The sequence below is a fragment of the Typopeltis vanoorti genome, chromosome 16, assembly GCF_054136105.1.
Source record: "Typopeltis vanoorti isolate ZY-2024b chromosome 16, IOZ_Tvanoo_1.0, whole genome shotgun sequence".
Taxonomy (NCBI): domain Eukaryota; kingdom Metazoa; phylum Arthropoda; class Arachnida; order Uropygi; family Thelyphonidae; genus Typopeltis; species Typopeltis vanoorti.
The window spans coordinates 68,968,292-68,991,238 of NC_143564.1; the positions used below are offsets into that span (position 1 = coordinate 68,968,292).

Here is a 22,947-nt window from a genome sequence, read left to right on the forward strand (position 1 = left end):
TATTTTGGAAGAAAAAAAGATGGCAATTCTGCGACATGTAGATTGGCATGCCGGAACAAGTGTTCAATTATCAAAAGATCTTGGTCTCTCCGTGTCCACTTTGAACATGATAGTAAAAAACAGGTCACGCATTGAACTCAATGCAAAGCAATCTGGAGCTATGTCAAAAAAACGAAAATATATCCGGACATCGACATACGATGAATTGGATAAACTTGTGGCGAAGTGGTCTGTTTCTACCAGAGCATCTGATATTCCAGTCGATGGTACTATACTCCGAGCGAAAGCCCTTGAATTTGCTGTGAGGTTGGGGATTAATGGTTTTACTGCGTCAAATGGATGGATTGATCGTTTCAAGACTCGTCACAATATTGTGTATAATCAAGTGTGCGGAGAAAGTAACAGTGTTGCAGGGGGAAACTGTAAACCAGTGGAAACATGAACTAAAGACTATTATTCAGGACTACGAACCAAAAAATATTTTCAATGTTGATGAAACTAGGCTCTTTTATAACATTCTGCCAAGTAAAATATTGTGTTTTAAAGGAGAGAAGTGTCACAGTGGAAAACTCAGCAAGCAGAGGGTAACCGTTTTGCTCATGGTCAATGCTGATGGATCAGAAAAATTACCTCCACTAGTAATTGGTAAATTTAAAAGCCAAGGTGTTTTAAGAATGGGAAAAATCTGCCTACTAAGCATGATGCCAACAGCACAGCATCTTCACATCCACTATGCATGTTCTGGATGCTAAAATAGGGACAAATCACCGCAAAATACTACTACTGCTAGACAAATGTCCTGCACACCCTAAAGATCTGCAGCTCAGAAACATTAGATTAGTGTTCTTTCCCCCTTAATTGTACAAATGAGCTTCAACCATTAGATCTGGGCATCATCCATGCATTTAAATGGAAATATAGAAAAATGCTTGTTGAAAAAAGCTGTGTTTATGCATGTGGTATGGACCCAAAACAAATGACCATATCAATCCTTGATGCCATGCATTATGTGGCCAAAGCATGGTTGCATATTACTCCTAAAACCATATCCAACTGTTTCCGGAAGGCAGGAGTTACATTTGCAGAAGAGGTGGAACAACTACAGGAGGAAGAAGATATGTCAAAACCCAACAACCGGTATGTGATGGATGAGTCTTCCTCATTTCAAGACTATGTTGATGTTGGTATGATCACATCAATAGTACCAAGTGTAGAGGACATCCTTTCCAACCACCTTGGTGAAGAAGAAGAAGAGGAAGAAGTGGTTGAAGAAGACTGTGATCAAGAACCTACCGTCCCTACTAGTAAAGAAGCAATGGAAGCTCTCTCTCTGTTTTGAGGCGGTATATTGCAAATGCATCAGGAGACGATAGGGCATTTAATGCCTTATATACTGTGGAGAGTCAGGTGGAACTTATAAGAGTGCAGGAAAAGAAAAAACAATCAACAATTAAAGATTTTTTTAAATAAATAAATTTAAGTAATTGTAAATTCATTTATTTTCAGTTATTAAATTTTGTAATTTAGTATGTAAACTCACATACTAGCAGTAAGTCATCTTTTAGCCTTTTTTAATGAATTCTTTACATTTCCTGCTATTTACACTTTTTTCATCAGTCCCCTAAAAATGTAAAAAAGGGGTTTTACCGTATTTTCATTTTGAAGTTTTAAATTTTGCCGCCATGGGAAGGTTAGGTTAGGATAGGTTAGGTTCTGGCAGTTGTTATGAGTGTGACAGACGATGGTTTTTACCAACTTGGAACTGATTAGGTTAGATTTTGAAGTTTTAAATTTTGCCGCCACGGGAAGGTTAGGTTAGGATAGGTTCTGGCAGTTGTTATGAGTGTGAAAGACGATGGTTTTTACCGACTTGGAACTGCTGAAGGAATTTTAAACCAACTCCATGACAGATCACAATTCACTTTATGTCTCAAGGACTTACTGAGAGTTGGAGATGTTCTGGAATGGCATTTTGAATTGCACTTAACTGCCTTTTTCATACAAAAGCGCTTCAAATTTCGGCACTTGGTCTTGCAAGTACACCTCACAAATCCTTGGCCGCTACCCGTGGAAGCGGCTGACCGGAGAGCTATTTCGTGGTCAGGAACGTCTCCAACTCTCAGTAAGTCTGTGAGACATAAAGTGAATTGTGATATGGCATAGAGTTGGTTTAAAATTCCTTCAGCAGTTCTAAGTCGGTAAAAACCATCGTCTGTCACACTCATAACAACTGCCAGCACCTAACGTAACCTAACCTAACCTTCCCATGGCGGCAAAATTTAAAACTTCAAAACCTAACCTAACCTCCCATGGTGGCAAAATTTAAAACTTCAAAATGAAAATATATTTGAAATAGTATTTGTGATTCTATATAATGCCTAGGGAAAGTATGTAAAATATTAAAAAAAAATAGACATTTCATGCTTTGCCAAAAAACACCCAGGCATTCTATAGAATGTCTGCTTTTCACATTTTGCTGGTAACATATATATATATTAAAAAATTGGTATTTTTCAAAAAGTAAACAAAAAATGATTACAATTTCAAGAATAAGAATAAGTCTTACTTGGAAGGCAAACGAGCCACTTTATAATGATGGCGACCAACCGAAGGGGAATAGCGAATTTTGAAGAGACGACTATCAGTTCTGAAAACATAAAAATAAAAGTTACAAATTTCAATACTACTTCATCCAAAAATGATATTTGATTTTCAACACATTCATGATTACACATATCTATGAATATCTTTCAAATGTATAGTTAGTACACCACACCATACTGTGCATCCAACCATCGACTGTGAATTTGAAGACAAGTGGTGTGTGTCTATATGTATATATAATATTCATCCTAGATTGATTTGCTTCCTCAGCTTTAAGTAAAAGGTTGGTTATATTCCACTAATTTGAGCCCTACCCAAGGGCCAATGAGTTGTGGGAATACCTTCTGAATATGAATGCCGTGCACAAGGCAGCCTTTTGCAGCTTTCTTTTAATCATCTAATTCAAGTGCTTCTAGATGTTTTTTTTGATGTTTTGGGGATGGTGCCTAAAGCACCTATTATTAGGGGAACAACTTTCATTTTCTTTTGCCAAATTCGTTCAACTTCGACTTGCGACTCATGATACTTTGTAATTTTTTCAGTTTCTTTTTCATCAATTCAGCTATCTTCTGGCACTGATATTTCGATAAACTGAACACCCTTGTTTTCACTTTTTTCAACGACTGTTATATCAGGTGTATTACATTCCAAGCTTTTGTCAGTCTGGATTTTGAAATTCCAGAGTATTTTAGCTTTTTCATTCTCAATTCTTTGGTCAACTTTATGCTTCTAATAGTCTTTAGATACTTTAAACCCATACTTTTTACATAAATGCCAGTGAATTATCTTAGCTACTTTATCATGCCTTTTACGGACTCAATTTTTGCAATTTTGCTGCACCCACTTTAATGTGGTCTACCATTTCTTTCTTCTCTTTGCACAATCTGCATTTACTGTCTTCTTGAAATTTTTGTATTTTTGCCTTCATAACATTGGTTTTAATGGCCTCTTCTTGAGCTGCAAAAATTATTGACTCTGTTTCTTTCTTTAGTGCTCCATTTCTCAACCAATGCCAAGTCCAGTTGCTGTCAGTGCTGTCCTGTATGCTGTGAAGGTATTTTCCATGCAATGCATTATTTTTCCATCTTTCAGTTCTCACTTTTACTTGGTTGGCCTTGTACTCCATTTTGTCTCCGTGGGTTTAAATAAACCCTCCTTCCTTACCTCAGTTAGAAATTTTTCCGTTGTTTGCTACAGATAATCATTCAGATTTCGTTTTTCTTCTTCAGCAACCTGCTTTACTTGTAATAATCCTCTGCCTCCTTTTTTACATGATAGGTGGAGCCAATCAATGTCACTGCGAGGATTGAGAGCATGGTGTATTGTCATTAATTTTCGAGTTTTTTGGTCTAAATTCTCCACCTCTAGCTGGGTCCATTCAACAATGCCTGCTGAATATCTCAGAACAGGTATGGCACAGGTGTTAATTGCTTTTATCAAATTTCCAGTATTAAGCATTGACTTAAGGAGTTTTCTTAGTCGTCTTATGTATTCTGCTCTAGTTTTTTCTTTGATCTTATACAGGGTGTTCGGGATAAATTTGACAGTTTCGTAAGGAAAAAGAAAATCTTCTTTGTATCTATTAAATTTAATGAATTGACAAAAAAACATTACAGGCAGAGTTAATTACAATACTATCAACAAGATTTACTCAAAATAACCACCATTAGCATCGATCACAGCTTCAATTCTGCTTCGGAACCTCGAACAAGCTGATGCTACAGTCTCCCTGGGAAGGGCCGCAAAAACTGTTTTAATTTTATCCATTAACTGGGCTTTTGTATTACTGGAAGTGCGATTGGTGTCTTTTTCAACTGCGCCCCATACAAAATAATCCATGGGGTTAAGGTCTGGGGAGTTTGGAGGCCAAACATTTGGACTGGTGAAGTCGTAGAAATTTTCAGACAACCATTTTTGACTTTTCCCAGAGGTGTGGCAAGGGGCCGAATCCTGCTGCCATACATACGGCCTACCATTGGCTACCCTTGTTATCCAGGGCTTGACTACAGTTAGCAACTCCACGAACAAAGCCCGAATTCCAATGCCAGGGTTCTTCAACACCTGTTCCTGCAGATTTGCGAGGAATTCTGCTGTACGAACGCAATCAGATCGTCTGCTAGGGATCTTTCTTCTTGCTACATCCTCGTAGTCACCATTGCAAGTCTCTAGTTCATGCCTGATTGTTTTTACTATATTCAGGGAGCATTGGGCAGCAGTCGTAATATCCTTATTTTGATGGCGGGCACAAATCATCATGATACAAGTTATTCTCTTCCATGATTCAGGTGGGTTCCAGCTATCCATCCTTTCTGACATCTTGTATATGAATGAAGAAGGGTCCAAACTTTTAAATGAAGAGAAGTGTGTGTTAATACATGTAACTTACGGAAAAATATAATTAATTATAAATATGTCAAATTTATCCCGAACACCCTGTATATATATATATATATATATAAATATACACACACACACACACACACACACACACACACACACACACACACACACACACACACACACACAAAGCATGTTCAAAAAAAGGCAAAACTTTTGCTATAAAAGACTTTATTGCTCATTTTACAACAATTTAAGCACTCCCACTTCAAAGTAGTCTCCCTCTATTGGCAATACACCATTCCCATATGTTTTTTCTATTGTTGGAATGCTTCTTGGAACGACTTTCTGTGATGTTGCACAGTTCTCTTATCACATTTTCCTGAATCTTCTTTATGATTTAGAAACAACATCCCTTCAAAGTGGTTTTAAGTTTGGGAAACAGGAAAAAGTCTACTTTCATTACCATTTGCATTGGCAAGCAGTTCCTGATTGATTTCAACATGGTTCTTTTTCTGATCATCGGTCAACAAATGCGACACAAATTTTGAACTGACACGACTCATCTGAAGTTTTTTAGTCAAAATTTGATGGCAAGATTCTATGCTGATGCTCACTTCATCAGCAAAACTTCTCAGACAGTTAAACAACTATTTTCATGAATCACAGCACACTTCCTTGAAATGGTCATTGTCTGTTGATGTGGAAGGTTGTCTAGGCCTGGGATCTTCACCGACCAATGTTCTGCCCTTTTTAAAATGCTTAAACCACTCATAGTACTTTGTTTGGTTCATACAGTCCTTCCCAAAGATGCTTGGTTATGCAATTGAAATGTCTCTGTAAAATTTTTACCAAGTTTGCAGCAAAATTTTACACACATATATGTGCACACATTGTTCTTCAAGCTCTTTCATTGTCACTAATCCGAAGAACAGCTTGTGCATGTGCTCACTTCAGCAGATGTAACTTGACGACTAATGCTCATAGCAGAATGGGGAAAATGGCATTTTGCTATCAAAACCTGCCACTAGGTGCACTCAGTAGCAGCAGCACACTCTCTGTGCTGGTTGGTATGCTATTTAAAGAGTTTGGTTGTTTTTTTTGAACAAGCCTCGTGTGTGTGTGTGTGTGTGTGTGTGTGTGTGTGTGTGCGTGCGTGCGTGCGTACACACACACACTGGGGACTGTTATTAATTGAACAGTCCTAGTGGTGCAGCTAATAAAGCTTCCTTTCATTCGAGGAAACTAGGTATAGATAATTGTCATAACCTGGTTGTAAATGTGCCATGTTTTGGTCCATAGAGCAGTTTTTACAACTTCTAAAAGTATAAATTTCATGAAAAAAAAGAAACACACACACACATCTATCCATACAAGTACAGTATTCTCATATAGGACTAGAACAGAAGAAAGAAGATTCTGGTTTGGATCACTTGAATGAGCAGTTGTTCATTTTTAATAATTTTACTAGACACAGATGGCATTCATTATATTTTCTTAACAAGTGGGGTTTGTCACTGCTATTAAGGTAGGCTGTAGGACTTCAACTGCTTCTTTAAAAATCATTCCTGTTGTCTGTGTTTTCATGAGTGGAATTCTCACATGATGCATGTGAGAATTCCACTCATTCAGAGTCACATAAATCCATGCCTTCAGTGGGATTTGAGATTCAAGTTCAACCTAATGGATGGCAAGTGGAAGCACTATTTGTTTGATTAACTAGGTGGTTAAAAAATGAATCTGAAAATCAGTTTGGTATTCTTCCATTTGATGTAATAGGTTACTTCAAAAACATGCAAGCATAAGCCAGTCCTGATTTTTTAGGATGCCTCTGTATCAGATGTGTGATCAAATGCTCTGAAGATATCTAGAACAACAGCCTAGGAATTAGAAGAAGGCAACATAAACAAAGTTGCCGGTAAAATGGATGTGAAAAACTGATTTATGCATTATTTTAAAATGAAAGTTAATTATCTGCTAAAGGATTTGTTAATGTAAGAGCAATGGATAATTAGCTAGTACTTGTTTTTCTCTCTTTATGGTAATCTCAGACACAAAAGATAGTTTAATCTATAGTAAATTAGTATTATGGATGAGCAGAAATTTCTAGAAGAAGAAGAAACTTATTAATACTGGATTTCTGAACCTGCAGTTCACGCACTTCAGAAAATACATAAGAAGGGAAGCTGTTCTTTAAAAAACAGCAATAGAATGCATGAACAATGAGGAAGAAAAATTGTTCTGTGAAGAGGGGGCTGCACAGCCACTGCACTTATTTTAGAATTATAGGCAAGTGGTGGAATTACATGCAGATCATGATGATCAGGGACAATGGAAATATCCACTGCAATCAGCAGCAATGGAATATTATGTTAAATATGTGTGTAGAGAACCACTTATTATTTCGTGTGATGATACTGCGTTCCCCGTTTTTACAGGAGTTCACAGTACCATCAAGTCCCCCCAAATTTTATCCGGGCTCCGGAACTGGCATAGGCTGACAAATCAGAACTATGGCTGGGTCAGTATTCCTGACTGTAATCCGTGTGTCCTCAGACCGGTTTGCCTGCTTGCGGGATAAAAAACACCAGATAAACTGGCAAAAAAAACCCTACTGTTCACGCCCAAGACTGGCTAACTTGGCTATGGCTGAGGAAGATCCTTAAGCTCCTCACATCGTTGACGGGAATCGAACCGAGGACACTCCTTCTCCAGGCATATGGTTACGAAGTTCAACCACTAGGCTAACCACGCAGACTAGAGAACCACACAGAGACATTAATCAATCTAATTGCTTTGTTTTATGCTGAGCCAATCATATTTAGGGATTTCCAAGGTGTGCCACCCAAAATGTGAGAGCAGTACAGAACAGATGAATGGATTTAAAATTTATAGAGTTAATAACTGTTTCAAAGGTAAAGTAATGCTTGAAATGAAATAGAAAACCTGGCTTTTTGGTGATCAGAGACAATAGTTGTAACATGTTTATAACAAAAAAGATTAAAATTAGAGTTATATCAAGAAGAGAAACCTCTGTCATGTCAGAAATTTTGGTATTATCAAAAGTAAGATTAGAATAAAAGGTTCTTTTTTTTTTTTTGAGATACACAAGATAGGATTTAGTTTTGCTAGCACTGAAATTAACAGAACATCATGGAATTTGGTTTGGAGATAAAAATCAGGATGTAAGAGGTGATCTAGAATGATCTGGAAGTTTTATTGATTTGATTAGTACAAGGTTCATCAAATGAGAAAGAGAGGTGCTATGTATATTATTCATTACGCTATTCAGAAAAGCAAAACTTCTCCATTTTGACTGCAAACAATTCAAATGGAGAAGATTGCTGATATCCATAAAAGTGGAAAGTTGATGTAAGAATGATGTCCTGCGGAATCCCAGCATCAGTTGCAAAGTTTGAAGATAAAGATCCATTCATTCACCATATGACGTGTAACCAGAATGAAAACTAGCAACCCAGATGGAGAACTCAAAAGAGAGAGCATAAGATGGAAGATTACTTAATAGACTCTGTACTCAATCATATGACTCAGAGATATCAAGAGAAACCACTTGGATGTTGGTTAATTTTCAAGTTCAGATGCCAGTGAAACAGAGGAGCAGAAGCAATTAGTTTTGCAACACCTATTGTAAGAACTAAATCTACTAATGCAACAAGAAGCTTTCTTGAGTCAAACTTGCTCAAGATTTTCTTGATTTCTCATGAAGAAATGAGAAAGGGAAAAATCTGTTGCAGTAGGAAAAATAGGATGTATTATCTGTTTAATGATGCAAAAGTTTGAGGGGGTGAAAAGGATATTAGGAGATTTCATTGCTGAGTTGTTGTTTAGCAATGTTGTAGAAAAACAATCTGGATGTGTAAAAAGGTGGTAACAAGGATGAGTAGAAGATGAAGTAGCTAGGCAAATTGGTTTATCAAACAAGAGAAGGGTGATCATTATATATTTTATTTTATATATGGAAAATTAGATTGGAATGAAGGAATAATAACTAAAGGCAAGGATATTTTGAGTTTTTCAATAGAAAACTACTTTATGCAGTATATAATGGAGAGCACATAAAATCTGCCTTCAGATAGTTTTCAAAAATGACCATGAGGTAATCACATGGGTTTGGTGGCTAGTTGTATGAAGGATTTTTTCTACAAGGAAAAGATATGCATGGAGCTACAAAGTCAGCGACTGTGAAAGCCTGGGAGACAGACTGAAATAATGGCACAGAATGAAGAGCAAGGAAATCAAATCTACTTGAACACTGGTCAAGAAATTTATAGCAGAAATATCTGAACATACTCCAAAGTTCAAGAGGTTAAACAGGGTAAGTGTAAAATGGATGAATGGTAGAAATAAGTATACAATCTACAATAAGGCTTTGTAGAGGCAATAATCAGTTACATGAGGAGTTACATAAAGAGTCAGCTAAGAAGCTGACTCCAATGGTAAGGAAAGAAAAATTTTATAAGTAGCAATTAGTCAATTAGGCCAATAAAAATTTCAGTTTTTTTTTTTCCGATAGGTAGTGATTACAAAATGATGATATTCCATATCTATAAGTTCACTGGATATCATAAGATGCCACATAGTCACTCCACTCCTCACTGATGTGCCCCACCAGTCCTCACCAGGTGGTCCTGTTGTATGCTTTTCTGGAAACTTCAATTCTCTGAAAACCAGTCACTCCAAACATGCTATCCATCTATATCATTTAGTGTCTATTACTCCTCTTATTCTAGGGAGAGTCTTTACCCTCTGTTACTGTATTGAGACATCCTTCTTCCATTCTTTTAATCTGTCCAAAGTATTTCAGCATTCTTCCATCAACATCCTTAAGAAGTCTTAAAGTTCTACTGATCCTTTCTAGTACCATTCCATACATCTGCCTTTCAGTATATGGGATGCTTAATGGTTTTTTGTTAAGGATCCCATATATTGAAAGGATCCCATTTACATTAACACCACATCTAAAAGCAGCTATCCTTGTCCTATTAGACTTCTTTAGGTTCCAAGTTTCACATCCATAAGTAATTATAAAAAAAAAAACAGCTACATCCAAAATCCTCAATTTTGTTCCTTTGGAGATAGACCCATCCTTCCAGATTTTAGACACATCTCTAACTGTTTTAGCCATTCCTAATCTTCTTCTGATGTCTTCTGAACAGAAACTCTTCATATTAATGATGGATCCCAAGGATGATATTAGTTGATGAAAATAGCAGGCTGAGAGTCACTGCAGCATATATACAGTTATCTTTCAATTATCAATCACACTGTGAAATGAATCTGTTGGTTGGTGTTAAGTGAATGTACAGTTAATTGCATATCAGGAGTCCAGTGACAGAATAACACACTCAATAGTCAATTTACTGAGGATTTGATTATTTGAGGATCAGATAATTGAGAGATTAATTATCAGCATAGGGTGGTTAAGAGAAGTCACGTTTCAGCAATCCACTTATTACAACAGGATGACAAATGTATTGAATAAGGGGGGGGGGGAGTATACATAATAGTATATTTGGATTTAAGGAATTTGCAGACTGTATATGAATTGTTGTATTTGTATTAGGATGCATATGTGGTTTGATAATAGATTACTGAGCTGAAGAAGAGACTGGCTCTTTCATAGTATCAGCAAGCTGATACTATGGTAGTATTTTGGGATAATATTACTCCCTGTATATTATCCCAAAAGAGGAAAGCCAGTATTATGTGTTGTAGAAGCTTGTTTTAGAGCCATTAACTTATATGTTAATGATATTGATAGAAGTTTAAATTGGATATGCAGTTGTCTGAATATGATGAAAAGCTGGGAAGGGCTATGAAGAATGAAGCAAATGCTGTGTTGTGGCTCTGCAGAAAGTTTGAATAGACCTGTCTGTGCAGGCAAATGGGATGCAGAACATACAGCTGGAAGGGGATATCATGATGGAGGTAAAGTGTAAAATTATTTGATTTATTTGGGTATTTTAAAAAAAATTTTTTTTTTTTTTTGTATATTATCATTAAAGCAGTTAAGTGTTAAGAGAAATTTGTTTTGAAATTGTGTTAATTTTTTCTTTTCATTTATTTACAATGTATTTCAAAATGAATATGCCGATTAAAGAATAATTATGTATCACAATTGATTTAGGGATTATAGCATTATAATTCAAAATGAATGTTAATATATAAGGTTGAAAGTTTATTTTTCGCTTGGTTAGACTATAATAAATTTAGTTTAATCCTTTATCCAAGTGTGAGCAAACAAAGTTTGTGCCTGAAAGTATCTTCAGGATTGGGGTAAGGTGGTACAACACCAGGACAACTCCTTGTAAAGGTGGAGCAAGCTACCATCATGCTATTTTGATAATGAAGATGCATTATTAATGCATCTTCATTATCAAAATAAACTTTCAACATCTTTCTCTAAATCCAGAGTAATTTATTAAAAAGGTAGCACACCATTTGGCAACTCCTATAGGTAGAGATGACCTTGCTAATGCTTCTGTCTGGTATCTCCACTTGGGCCTGGCTCCCACTGAAGAGACCTCAATAAAGGTCAAAACTAGTCTGGGTAGTGGCCCTTCCCTTAATGCATAACATTAGACATATCCACAAGGAGATGCATTTTGCATTATGGTAGATATGGGAGATACTGAGATAGGATTGATGGTAGCTTGCTCCACCTTTGCATGGAATTGCCCTGGTGTTGTACCACCTTACCCCAGTCCTGAAGATACTTTCATGTGCAAACTTTGTTTGCTCACACTTGGATAAAGGATTAAACAAAATTTAATATATAAGGTTACTTACTGATGTAATGGGGCACATGGCTTCAACACACACATGAATGTTTAGGAGTGAATTATGAGCAATAGAGAAGAAATATGACAGTATTATGAAAAAGGCAAGAAAAGAAATTAAACAAACAGAATTTTTTTTAGATGAACTTTTAATTAGAATTTGCTGATATCATATTTACAAGGATTAAGGAAAAAATTTATTTTCAAATATTTTCTGTATGTTTTTAAGAAGGATAGTCATCCGATGTTGGGACTTAAATAGTGAATAAAGACAACAAAGAATGACAGTCTAATGAAGGTTAAGAAAGTAAAATCCTTGAACATCATTCAAAATCGTTCTAATGTGTATTATCAGTTTCTATTAATGAGATATTTTGTATATGAAATAACCTTCAATTGTTATTTTTTGGATAACTTTTTCAACTTTTTGGATAACTGTTTTTTCAATAATCTGACAAAGAGAATTTTTATTCATCTGAAAGAAGAGTTCATAATTAATGAGAATAATCTGTTGTTTTCTAGAGAAAGTTTGGAAGATTTAAATATGTTAAAGACAGAATATGCATTATTAAGCTGCAAAATTTCTATATTAAGATTATAGTCATCTCTTGTTATGGCAGAATCTATGTAATGGTATTCATAATTTTTTTTAAATATTTATTTAATTCTAATTTACTTCTATTATACATTTAATGTGAAAGTGAGAGAGTGATTGAGTATATGAAAACATTATCATTTTGTAATTGTTATTTATTTGTAAATAAATAATTTATATATATTTCTTCATTTAATCAGAGATTTTCTGTTGAATGCTTATGAATTTCTAAAACCAGATATGAACCTGATTTCATACTGGTCTCTTTCTTTTATGGATGTCATAGGGAATTAATTGAAAGATATATCAATTAATTCCATGCAGATAACAATTAATTAGAAAATTTAATAAATCGTGCAGCCAACAATTTCATCAATAAAAAGTTTTACAAGGGGTACACTGACTTGCAAAAAAAAATGCTCACGATTTAGTTTGCAAGGCTTTAATCACGCTTCCAAAGGAAGCGTGACTAAAGTGATGTCAGATCTCTTTTTGCAGAGCCTGGAGAATAGAAAATGGAAAAAACATGACTGAGGCATATTTACATTTGAAAGAGTTTTTTGTCAGATTAATATGAATGAGATTTTTTAGTGTGTATACGACTGAAAAGTTCTCAGCCTCAACCATAGATGGCAACAATATCGGCAAGATTTTTTTTCTAAGTTGGTACATCTTTCATAAGCATCCATGTGAAACTGCAAGTCATTCTATCGAGTAGTTTTTTTTTTTATACAGCTGTCTGAAGCAAAAGTGTCTGTATTCCTTGAAATGGATAAAATTGAGTATCGCATGGTTATAAAATTCTTTGTAAAAGAAGGTTTAAAGCCAAAAGAAATTCATTCGAAGTTCATTAAAGTTTATGCGCACTCTTCTCCTTTGTTTTTGACAATTAAGAAATGGGCTGCCCAGTTTAAACGTGGCCATACCAGCGCCTTGAAGATGATCTATGTGAAGGACATCCAAAAAGTGTCACAATACCAGAAATCATTGATCAAGTGCATGATATGGTATTGGATGACCGGCGAGTCAAAGTGCGTGAAATTGCTGACACTATAAGCATTTCAAAAGAACATGTAGGATATATTTTGCATGAAGAATTGCATATAAAAATTCTTTGTGCAAGATGGGTGCCGTGCTTGCTCACAGTAGAAACGCACTCACATGAAAATTCTTGTTAAAATGCTCAGAGCATTTTAACAAGAATAAAAACTGATTTTGTGCATTGATTTATTACTATGGATGAGACTTGGATTCACCATTACACACCAGAATCGAAACAGCAGTCAAAACAGTAGACAGAAGCCGGATTTTCAGCACCAAAGAAGACAGAGTCAGTTCCATCAGAAGGAAAGGTCATGGCATCAGTGTTTTGGGATGTTAAAGGCATTTTGTTTATTAATTATCTTGAAAAGAGTAAAACAATAACCCAGGAATATTATTCTGATCTTTTAACCAGACTAAATGAAAAAAATTCGTGAGAAAAGACCCAGTTTGCAGAAGAAAAAAATCATCTTTCATCAGGACAATGCACCTGCCAACAAAGGTGTTTTGGCAATGGGAAAATTAAAGGATCTCACTATGAATTGTTGGAACATCCACCCTATTCACCAGATTTGGCTCCCTCTGACTTCTTTCTCTTCCCAAAACTAAAACTCTTCCTCACAGGTCAGTGTTTTTCTACAATTCAAGAGATGATTGCAGCTATAGAGGGGTATTTTGCAGATCTTACTGGGAACCACTACAGGGACAGGATAATGGCACTGGAATAAATGTATTAGCCTTAAGGGAGATTATATTGTAAAAATAATTTTCAAATTATAAATTTGTTTTTTCATTGTTAGGCTGAGAACTTTTCAGACCTCCCTCGTGTGTGTGTGTGTGTGTGTGTGTGTGTGTGTGTGTGTGTGTGTGTGTGTATAAGAGGAATGGAATAAGAAGCCATTCTTGGAATTTCTATAAGGAGAATGTGATTAAGTATTGTGCATGGAGAGCAGCAGTTAGCAAACAGAATAAGATCATGCTAACTGCAAAAATAGGTGATGATACTAAGGTTGAAGTAATTGAGAAGTCATAATTACCTATACGAGTTGCCAAAAGGTGTCTCACCTTATTATTAAATTACTCTGGATTAGTCCACCTTTACCACGAGTTGCCTCAGTCCTGAAGATACTTCAGGAGCAAAGTTTGTTTGCTTACACTTGGATAAAGGATTAAACTAAATTTATTATAGTCTAACCAATGGGAAAAAATTTCCAGCAATATCTGAATTAATTATGTTAATTAAATTGTCATATGCATATTACAATACCCATATGTGATGTTTATGTGTTATGGGCCATGTCATTTTTGTTTTTGACTCTTTCACTTTTTCTATCATTGTCAAATATGCTGATTTTGTAAAAATTTGAGTGACCTGGGCAAAGTTCCCTTCACATCTCCTGACAAAAAGAAATCCAAAGAATCTCTCTCCCCAACCCCTACCACTTCTAATACTGCCAAAAAGGTATCATTATTATTACTTTACCCAACAAAGTGATAGCAGTATTCATATTGACCCATCAATGTGATAAATTATGATAAACAATGTGAAATTTATTTCAGTGCCCGACTTTGTTTGTCATTATTCATAATAGTTAGGCATTATAAACAATGTCCATATTAATGATTTAGTCTATAACACACACACACACACACACACACACACACACACACACACACACACACACACACACACACACACACACACACACATTTATTTTTCATTGTCTGGTCAATATATCATTGCAATTCACATTCATTCACTGTAACTCACCACCCTGTATAGAAATATAGATAAATGACCAATACTTTTCAAAAAAGATAACTGACCACCTTTTCCAATGAAAGGTAATCAAAACAAAATTACGAAGCAAAAAAATTAATGTTATACAAAATGGATAAAACAGAAAAATGAGTGATAACCAAAAAACAAAATCCAGAGTCAAAATAAAGATAACAAAAAACAATAGCCATCCCAATATAAAAAAGTTATCTGAAAAAAATTAGCAAGATATTATTATTATTATCATTATTATTATACCCTCCATGGAGTCGGCAGATTCATTGTGGTTTCATTCAACTGACAACAAATTGATCATACTGAATCCTAAAATCCTTAACACTTATTAACAACATATTCTGGTAATGCATTTCATTCACTGATAATTCTCTATGTAAAAACTACTCCTCACACCCCTCTTCGCCACACTTTTACAGGACTTCCAGGGATGGCCTCTGGTTCCTTCTCTTTTTGTCTTCTAATCTTTTTATAATCCCCTCTGGATTAATCTGATAAAATCACCTCACTAACTTAACCATCTCTATCATATCACCTATTTTCCTCCTATCCACCAAACTCTGCAATCCACATTTCTTCAACCTCTCTCTCCATAGCCAGTATTCCAGAGTCCTGATATTGTCTTAGTCACTTTCCTCTGGACCTTCTCCAATGTTTCCACATCACATTGAAAATCAGAAAATGCTATTATTTTGAAACCTTCTACTAAAAAAATCTGAACAAGACTGAATGTGTGGTCAGCATAGAAAGACCACAACCAACACATCTATTTTATCCACGATGAACAAGAAAGCCTTTATGATCATTCCCTTGAAACTCAACACAGGTTTGACTAGAAAGATATCTGGATGTTATATATTATTTAGAAAAAAAGCACAGTATGAAAAAAAATTAAAAGAAACATCAACTAACCTTCCACTAAAAAAATCTGAACAAGACTGCATGTGTGGTCAGCATAGAAAGACCACAACCAACACATCTATTTTATCCACCATGAACAAGAAAGCCTTTATGATCATTCCCTTGAAACTCAACGCAGGTTTGACTAGAAAGATATCTGGATGTTATATATTATTTAGAAAAAAAACACAGTGTGAAAAAAAATTAAAAGAAACATCAATTTCTTTTAATTTTTTTTTGATTGCAAGACCGTCATCAAACGGCCTAAAAAACACTTAAATTTTCAGAGATTTGAGTCTACATTCATTTGATTTCCCCAAGTTACAAAATTCCATGAAGATTAAGCTTCAAGGATTTCTATAAACTACAGTTGGTGATATTATAATGAGAACCTGAACGTCTGATAACTCATAATTATCTGGCCTGGTTGATTGAATAGTTAATGTATCAGCTATAGATTTAACCAAAGACCATGAGCTGAATCACATTTGAATCACTATGGGCTTGAATCATAGAAGTTTGTGAAAGTCCTTAGGTAACATATTACCCAGTGTGAGACAACTGCCTTGCTTACTGGAGGCTTGAAAAGGACTGAAAGAAAGAAAAAAAAAAGTCCATGTTTGGTCTCTAAAGCAAGTCTTTGGATGATGAAGAAAAAAAAAATAATAATAAAAGTTGGGAAAAATCCTTGCCCCAACCTCAGTACTCAAAAAATATATGATTATAACCTTTTGGATGGGAGTTGCATAAAAATACTTTCCTCAAACACTTTCTTAATTTAAGTTTATTTATTTATTGTTATCATTATTATTTTTTTTTTTTAGGAACTCTAGGATGAACCTCACTAAGTTTTCACTTTCCTTTCACTAAGTTCGTAATAGTGAATATAACTAGAAGAATCAAGAATCACCAATAATATGACTATAGCTATGCTATACTTTTTAGTATAGCATAGCTTTATCTTTGTTCCACTGATTCTCCCAACTATTGTTAGGAGAATCAGTGGAACAAAGATAAGTTTCATTTTTTTGGAATATTTTTAAAGAATTATATGCATTTCACCAAAACTTTATTTAATTAGTGATACTGAGACTGAATTCATATTAATTTTTGAGATTGCCAGTAGCTTTTGTAGTGAATTTTGTATACAACAGTTAATGAAGGCAGTAAAAAATAGCAATAAGAACCAGAACAACTAGACACATGACACAAAAATCGAGTGTGTTGAGCAGTGTGGATTTTACTAAGATGGTTCGTTGTCAGGAGTGTAATATATATGTATGTGTGGGCAAATGTGACAGATGTGTTTGTTGAGGAATTAAACAAGAGAAGTGAGAGAGAGAGAGAGTGTAGTTTTGCAGAAAATGTGATATATTAATAGACTGCAGCGATTTAAAAGAGAGTCATTAAGGGGAAGTGAAGAGTACAAAAAGAAAAGCAAAAGGCAATGATGGATGTAAGACAGAATGATAGCCAGAACAGTGCGTGTGAGAATATGTGTCAATAATTTGATAGTGAATATGGACATGACTGAAAAAAAGAAAAGTGAGCATAAATTCAAAAACAGAAGCAAGCCTGATTCATGAAACAATAGTGGGAATGACTACTGGAATACAAGAATTGAAGAATGAAATTATTAAGATGAGAAATGAGATGAGGCATATACAAAATGAAATTGCGCATATGGTGGATATGAATGAAAAAGTGAGAGAAAATAAATGAAAGAGAAGGGAGAAAAAGAATAACAAAGAACTCATGGAAAATCTATTATAAAAAGTGTGTTGAAAGAGAGAGTGCACAGGGTCTGATTTCCAGGAAGAAGAATGAACAGGGTGACAGGCACTGGATATAAAAAGTAAGCAGCGAGAGAGTTAGTGATAGTAGCTCAAAAGAATGATTTGGTTGGGTAAGGAGAATGTGACGATGTATATCAGGCAATTATTAAGGAGAATGAAAGACAATAGTGTAGTAAGAAGAGTGATTTGTGTGTCACTCGGGTATAACAATGATGAATTTTGGCAGAGAGCTAGGATCTTCAATGAAATGTTAGTAGAAATGTGTAAAAAGAAAGAAGTTCAGTTTGTGGATGTGCGAGATGAGTTTGGGAGTTGAAAGGAACTATACAAGAGTAACAAACAGTATCTGAATAGTTTTGGAGTTAGTCTGGAAAGGTTGCTACTCTGGGAGAAAATGTAATGAGTGATGTGAACAAGGTATCAGTGGAAGTCAGAGATAAATGTAAATGATCAGGACAATGGACTGAGTAAGACTGATATGATTGTGAATGAATATGAGATCATAAGAACAGGAATGCAAGTTGACCAGGGGAAATGAGGTCGGGAAGAGAGGTCAGAGTGACAAGTGTACAGAGAGTGGATTCTGAATATGCTGTGGACTATGTTTACCATCCTCATGTATGGGGGATGGTCAACATAGGAATGAAACAGCCTGGAATATGAGAGGTAGTTGAGTAAGCAGAGGGAGGCATATGGGACAAAAGGTCATTATGAAAGACAAGAGCAAGTGCTGAGGTCAAAGATGAGGGACAGCAATGGTAGGACTAGTTACAGACCAAGAAATGAACTATTATGCTTATTTACAAATGCCTGGAGTATCAGTAATAAGGCAGATGAAATTGTTGCATTGATCAAGTTCATTTACCCAAAAATATTTGGAAATAAGGGGAACATGATTGGATAAGAATGTTATTCTGATGAAAATAAAAATGGAACACTGCAATGTTTTTAGTGAGGATCAGTTTTTGACAAAATGTGCCACTTGTAATCACTTTCCATGTAGGAATTTCTCTACTGTGCATATCATACAGGAGAGTTATTAAATGAAACTTACATGTTGTTGAACTTTGAAGGTAAAATTAATTTTCTATGGCATCTCAGTGGTAACTATGGACGAAAAACATGACATGTTTCAGATTGTTATGAAACAAACTTCATAGCTACACTCACTTTGTTTAGTCACAAAAATTTTTTGCATTTGCATATGATATGCAATTACCTCTTCTAATCACCTCTTTAAGCCAATGTAGATGAATCACATCGGCTTAAAAAGGTATTATTACAACAGTGAATAAATTAAATCAAGATCTTCCATCAGCTTCAAGTAAAAGATTATTTCATTATCAATCCTACCTTATATTCTAATCTTCCTGCCTTCTCTAACCCTTTTAAGACAACTATAGAAACAATAACTGGCTAGTAATCTAAATCTATCTTCATGTTCAATGCTAGTCCATTGATAGGTTCATTATTAATTGTTCCCACCATCTCAGTCGCCTAATGAACGCTCAGTCATTTTTGTACTGTCCACATAACTAAAGAATTTAGTTCTATGTGTAGCTCACTAAATTTACTTTCATGCTACACACTACCAATTTCTTTACAATATCTACCACTTTCCTATCGACACCATTATATCCTCTGAAGTAACTAATACCTTTTCCATAATCTTCATTGGTTCCTCCCTCTCTATATATCATCATCCATGTTCTTTATGCTCACTCTTTCCACATAACTCTTGGAATGTATTCTGATACTGCTGTCAAATGAATCGAACTAATTACCAGCATCTTATTCCCATCTAGTTCTTCATGCCATGGCATATTTGAAGATTCTGACAGAAATGCACCATATCAATCATGTTTCCAGATGTTTCCATGTTGTGTTATTCTGACTGTTTTCAGATTCTGCTAAAGCTGGTCATAATTTTCTTAGCCTATACACATCTCCATTCCATAATTATTTCCATACTGAAATATTATCACACATGGCCACTTTCCACAGTAAGATTATGCTCATCTACTTGCAACATGTTGTCATAATCATAGTTAGGTGAAAAAGCAGTGACAAACTGGAGAACAGATTCTCGGTCTAAAAAATTACTAATTTTTAAATTTATTTTAAAAATGAAATTAGCATGAACTCTTGTTTCAGTAATTTACTCAGAGCACTATATAGTATCCATCCCTTCTTCGTTATGTGAAAATTTAATTTATAGGTAACCACTTGTGAATTCAAGAGCATCATAATGAATGAAATCTTCTGAAGCATAAGTGCAAATATCAAATTTTGCCAATGACATTTGGATAAAACACTGAATGAAATATTTGCATTAATCATGTGGTAAAATGATGTTCAAAAGATTTTAAGTAACACATACTATTAAAACAGGTAGAAAATTCCCACTGCTAAGACTGGGATGTGTGCATATGCCAATTATCAACAAATAGTGGATACTGTAACAGAATAAACCAAAATATACCAAATCAGAACTTTGCACACATTAAGTTATACAGCACATGTTATCTTGATAACCAACTTCTGCCCAATGTAGTGAGCATACAGTGATTTGTGGCATTGTCAGTAGCTGATTAGGTGAAGCATTGCTACAGAAAATTAGGATGAACATGGTAATTTCTACATTATACATAACCAAAATATATTATTCTATATTATTATTATTATCCAGGCCTCTATGGAGTCAAAAGACTCATCGTGGGAGGTCCTTCCTAAGAAACACAAAGTCTATCAAGACTCATCGACGGGAAGTCCCTCCCCACCCCTAAGAAACACAAAGTCTATCATACCACTCCTTAAACTCATTGACCGTTCTCACTCTCACCACGCCATCAGGAAATGCATTCCATCGTTCAGCCACTCTCCATGCAAAGAAACCACTTCTCATCCTCTTGCTCTTTCCTTTCATAACTTCCAGGGATGGCCTCTTGTCATGTCATCACCTCCTTCCTCTGTTCAACCAAGTGAAAGAACTCTCCAGTGTCAACCCTGTAACCACCTTTCAACAGTTTAAAAGTCTCGATCATATCACCTCTCCTTCTTCTATCCACCAAACTCTGCACTCCACATTCCCTCAGCTGATCCTCATAACTAACATTGTACAGTCCTGAAACCATCTTTGTATCCTTTCCACAGTTAATTTATCCCTTTCAAATCCTGGGGACCAAATCTGAGAACAACAGTCCAAGTGTGGTCTGATCAGAGTCTTATACAACGGAATGATAACCCTTTTATCTCTGCAGGTCAGTGATACCTTATCATTATTGCAGCAATCCTCTGTGTTGCTTTCACCACCTTTGCAATATGTCCCCTAAATTTCAGGTTTCTATCAATCATCAACCCCAGATCTCTTGTCTCCCCTACTTCCTCCAGTATAACTCCTCCCATAGAGTATGCAGTGTCCCATTGATGTTTCCCAAATCTCAAGACCTTACATTTTGCTGCATTAAACCGACAACCCCCATTCATTTGCCCATCTATCTAGCTTATTCAAATCCTCTTGCAGGGCTACCACATCTGCAGTATTACTAATAATCCTTCCCAGCTTCACAATATCCCTGAATATTATTCCTGAAAAATTCTGGTGGGATATGCTAAAGAAAAGGGTAATGTCTAAAGTGCTTTTCAAAAATTCTTATGAAAAAGTGGTGCATTATAGATATTATAAATTTGTATAAGGTGCATCACAGTCAGTAAGGAACAATATATACATATTCTGTTTTATGATGAACATAATCATGCATGATTATATTAGTTGATAAAGACTAGCATACATGCTAACACTTAACACCAACTGACAGTACTTCATATGAAAACTCTATAGAATAATGAAAAGATCATTGGCAAAAGAACAATTTTAATCTAGGCAAAAAGACAATATTTAAAAACTAATATACAAATTTTACTTACTGTACACTAGTATACTTAATATCTCTTCTTTCTTCTTCTGTCATATCTGAAGAGTCTATAAGTTTGTATCTGTTTATACAAAACAATTATTAAAAAATACTCAGTGAGTATCGAGTTCTAAGCATTTGCAATTAAATTCTTTTAAATTACTGCCAAATTTTTTCATGATACTTTAACAATATATATATATATATATATATATATATATATATAGAGTAATTCCTCGATTAATGTGCCTCTGATTAGTACGTCATTTTTTTTCTATACCCAAATTTGATTAGTCTGTCTATATACATCTTAAAAATAAATGCTACAGATTTAAAATTTTTTCTATCTATATATATTTATGGCTAACTATTTTACAAAACATTTTACAAAGTTATTTTTTAATGGCATACTACACAATTTCCATGTACACTATGTTCCAAATTTACCACCAAAATTTATGTTGTCTGTTAATTACATAGCATTTTGATGATCATATCTCATACCTTCTTTGCAAGTGTTTTCCTTACTTTTTTATTTTAAAGTATTTTCCTAACCTTTCATCATGAATAAAAGAATTAGTGAGCAAAAAAGTGGAAGTGTGAAAATGATTCGAAAAGTAATCTCATTGGAAGAAAAACTTGAAATAATAAAGAAAAATGAATGGGTAGAGTCCAGAGCAAAGATAGGACAAGAACACAAAAATTGGTGAAATAACTTTATGAGCAATTTTAAACAAAGCTGCTGAATACAAAGAGAAAGGTAAGGCTGCTTCAAGTTCATCGTGTATGTACTTGAAATCAAAGTATTATAATGATTGAATTAGAGAGATTTCTTTCTACATAGATCGAAGATTGTAACCAACAATGGATCCCACTAAGCACTGACTTTATTAAATCAAAAGCATCAGGTCTCTTTGCAACCTTGAAAGAAAGGGCTATCAATGATGGAAAAGAAGAAGAATTCTATGCTAGTGCTGGGTGGTGTGAGCGTTTCAAAAAGAGAAATAGCCTACATAATGTTCTAATCACAGATGAAGCTGCAAGTGCAGATAAGGAGGTGGCCAGAAATTATCCAGAGATTTTCAAGTAATTGTGGAAGAAGGGAGCTATTGTGAATATTAAATATAACAAATATTTAATGTCGATGAAACCTTTCTTGGAAGCA

The 22,947-nt window shown here is 34.9% G+C and overlaps 1 protein-coding gene across 1 annotated transcript in view; it reads right to left on the reverse strand.

Annotated features, from left to right (window-relative positions):
* The window catches only part of LOC150098108 (band 4.1-like protein 4), a 637,189-nt gene that overhangs the window by 99,168 nt on the left and 515,074 nt on the right, over positions 1-22,947 (reverse strand). Inside the window, exons 23-24 of the mRNA XM_090406685.1 lie at positions 21,796-21,864; positions 2,567-2,647 (exon numbers count right to left, since the gene is read on the reverse strand). Coding sequence (XP_090262811.1) covers positions 2,567-2,647; positions 21,796-21,864 — 150 coding nt within the window. The remainder of the gene's footprint in view (positions 1-2,566; positions 2,648-21,795; positions 21,865-22,947) is intronic.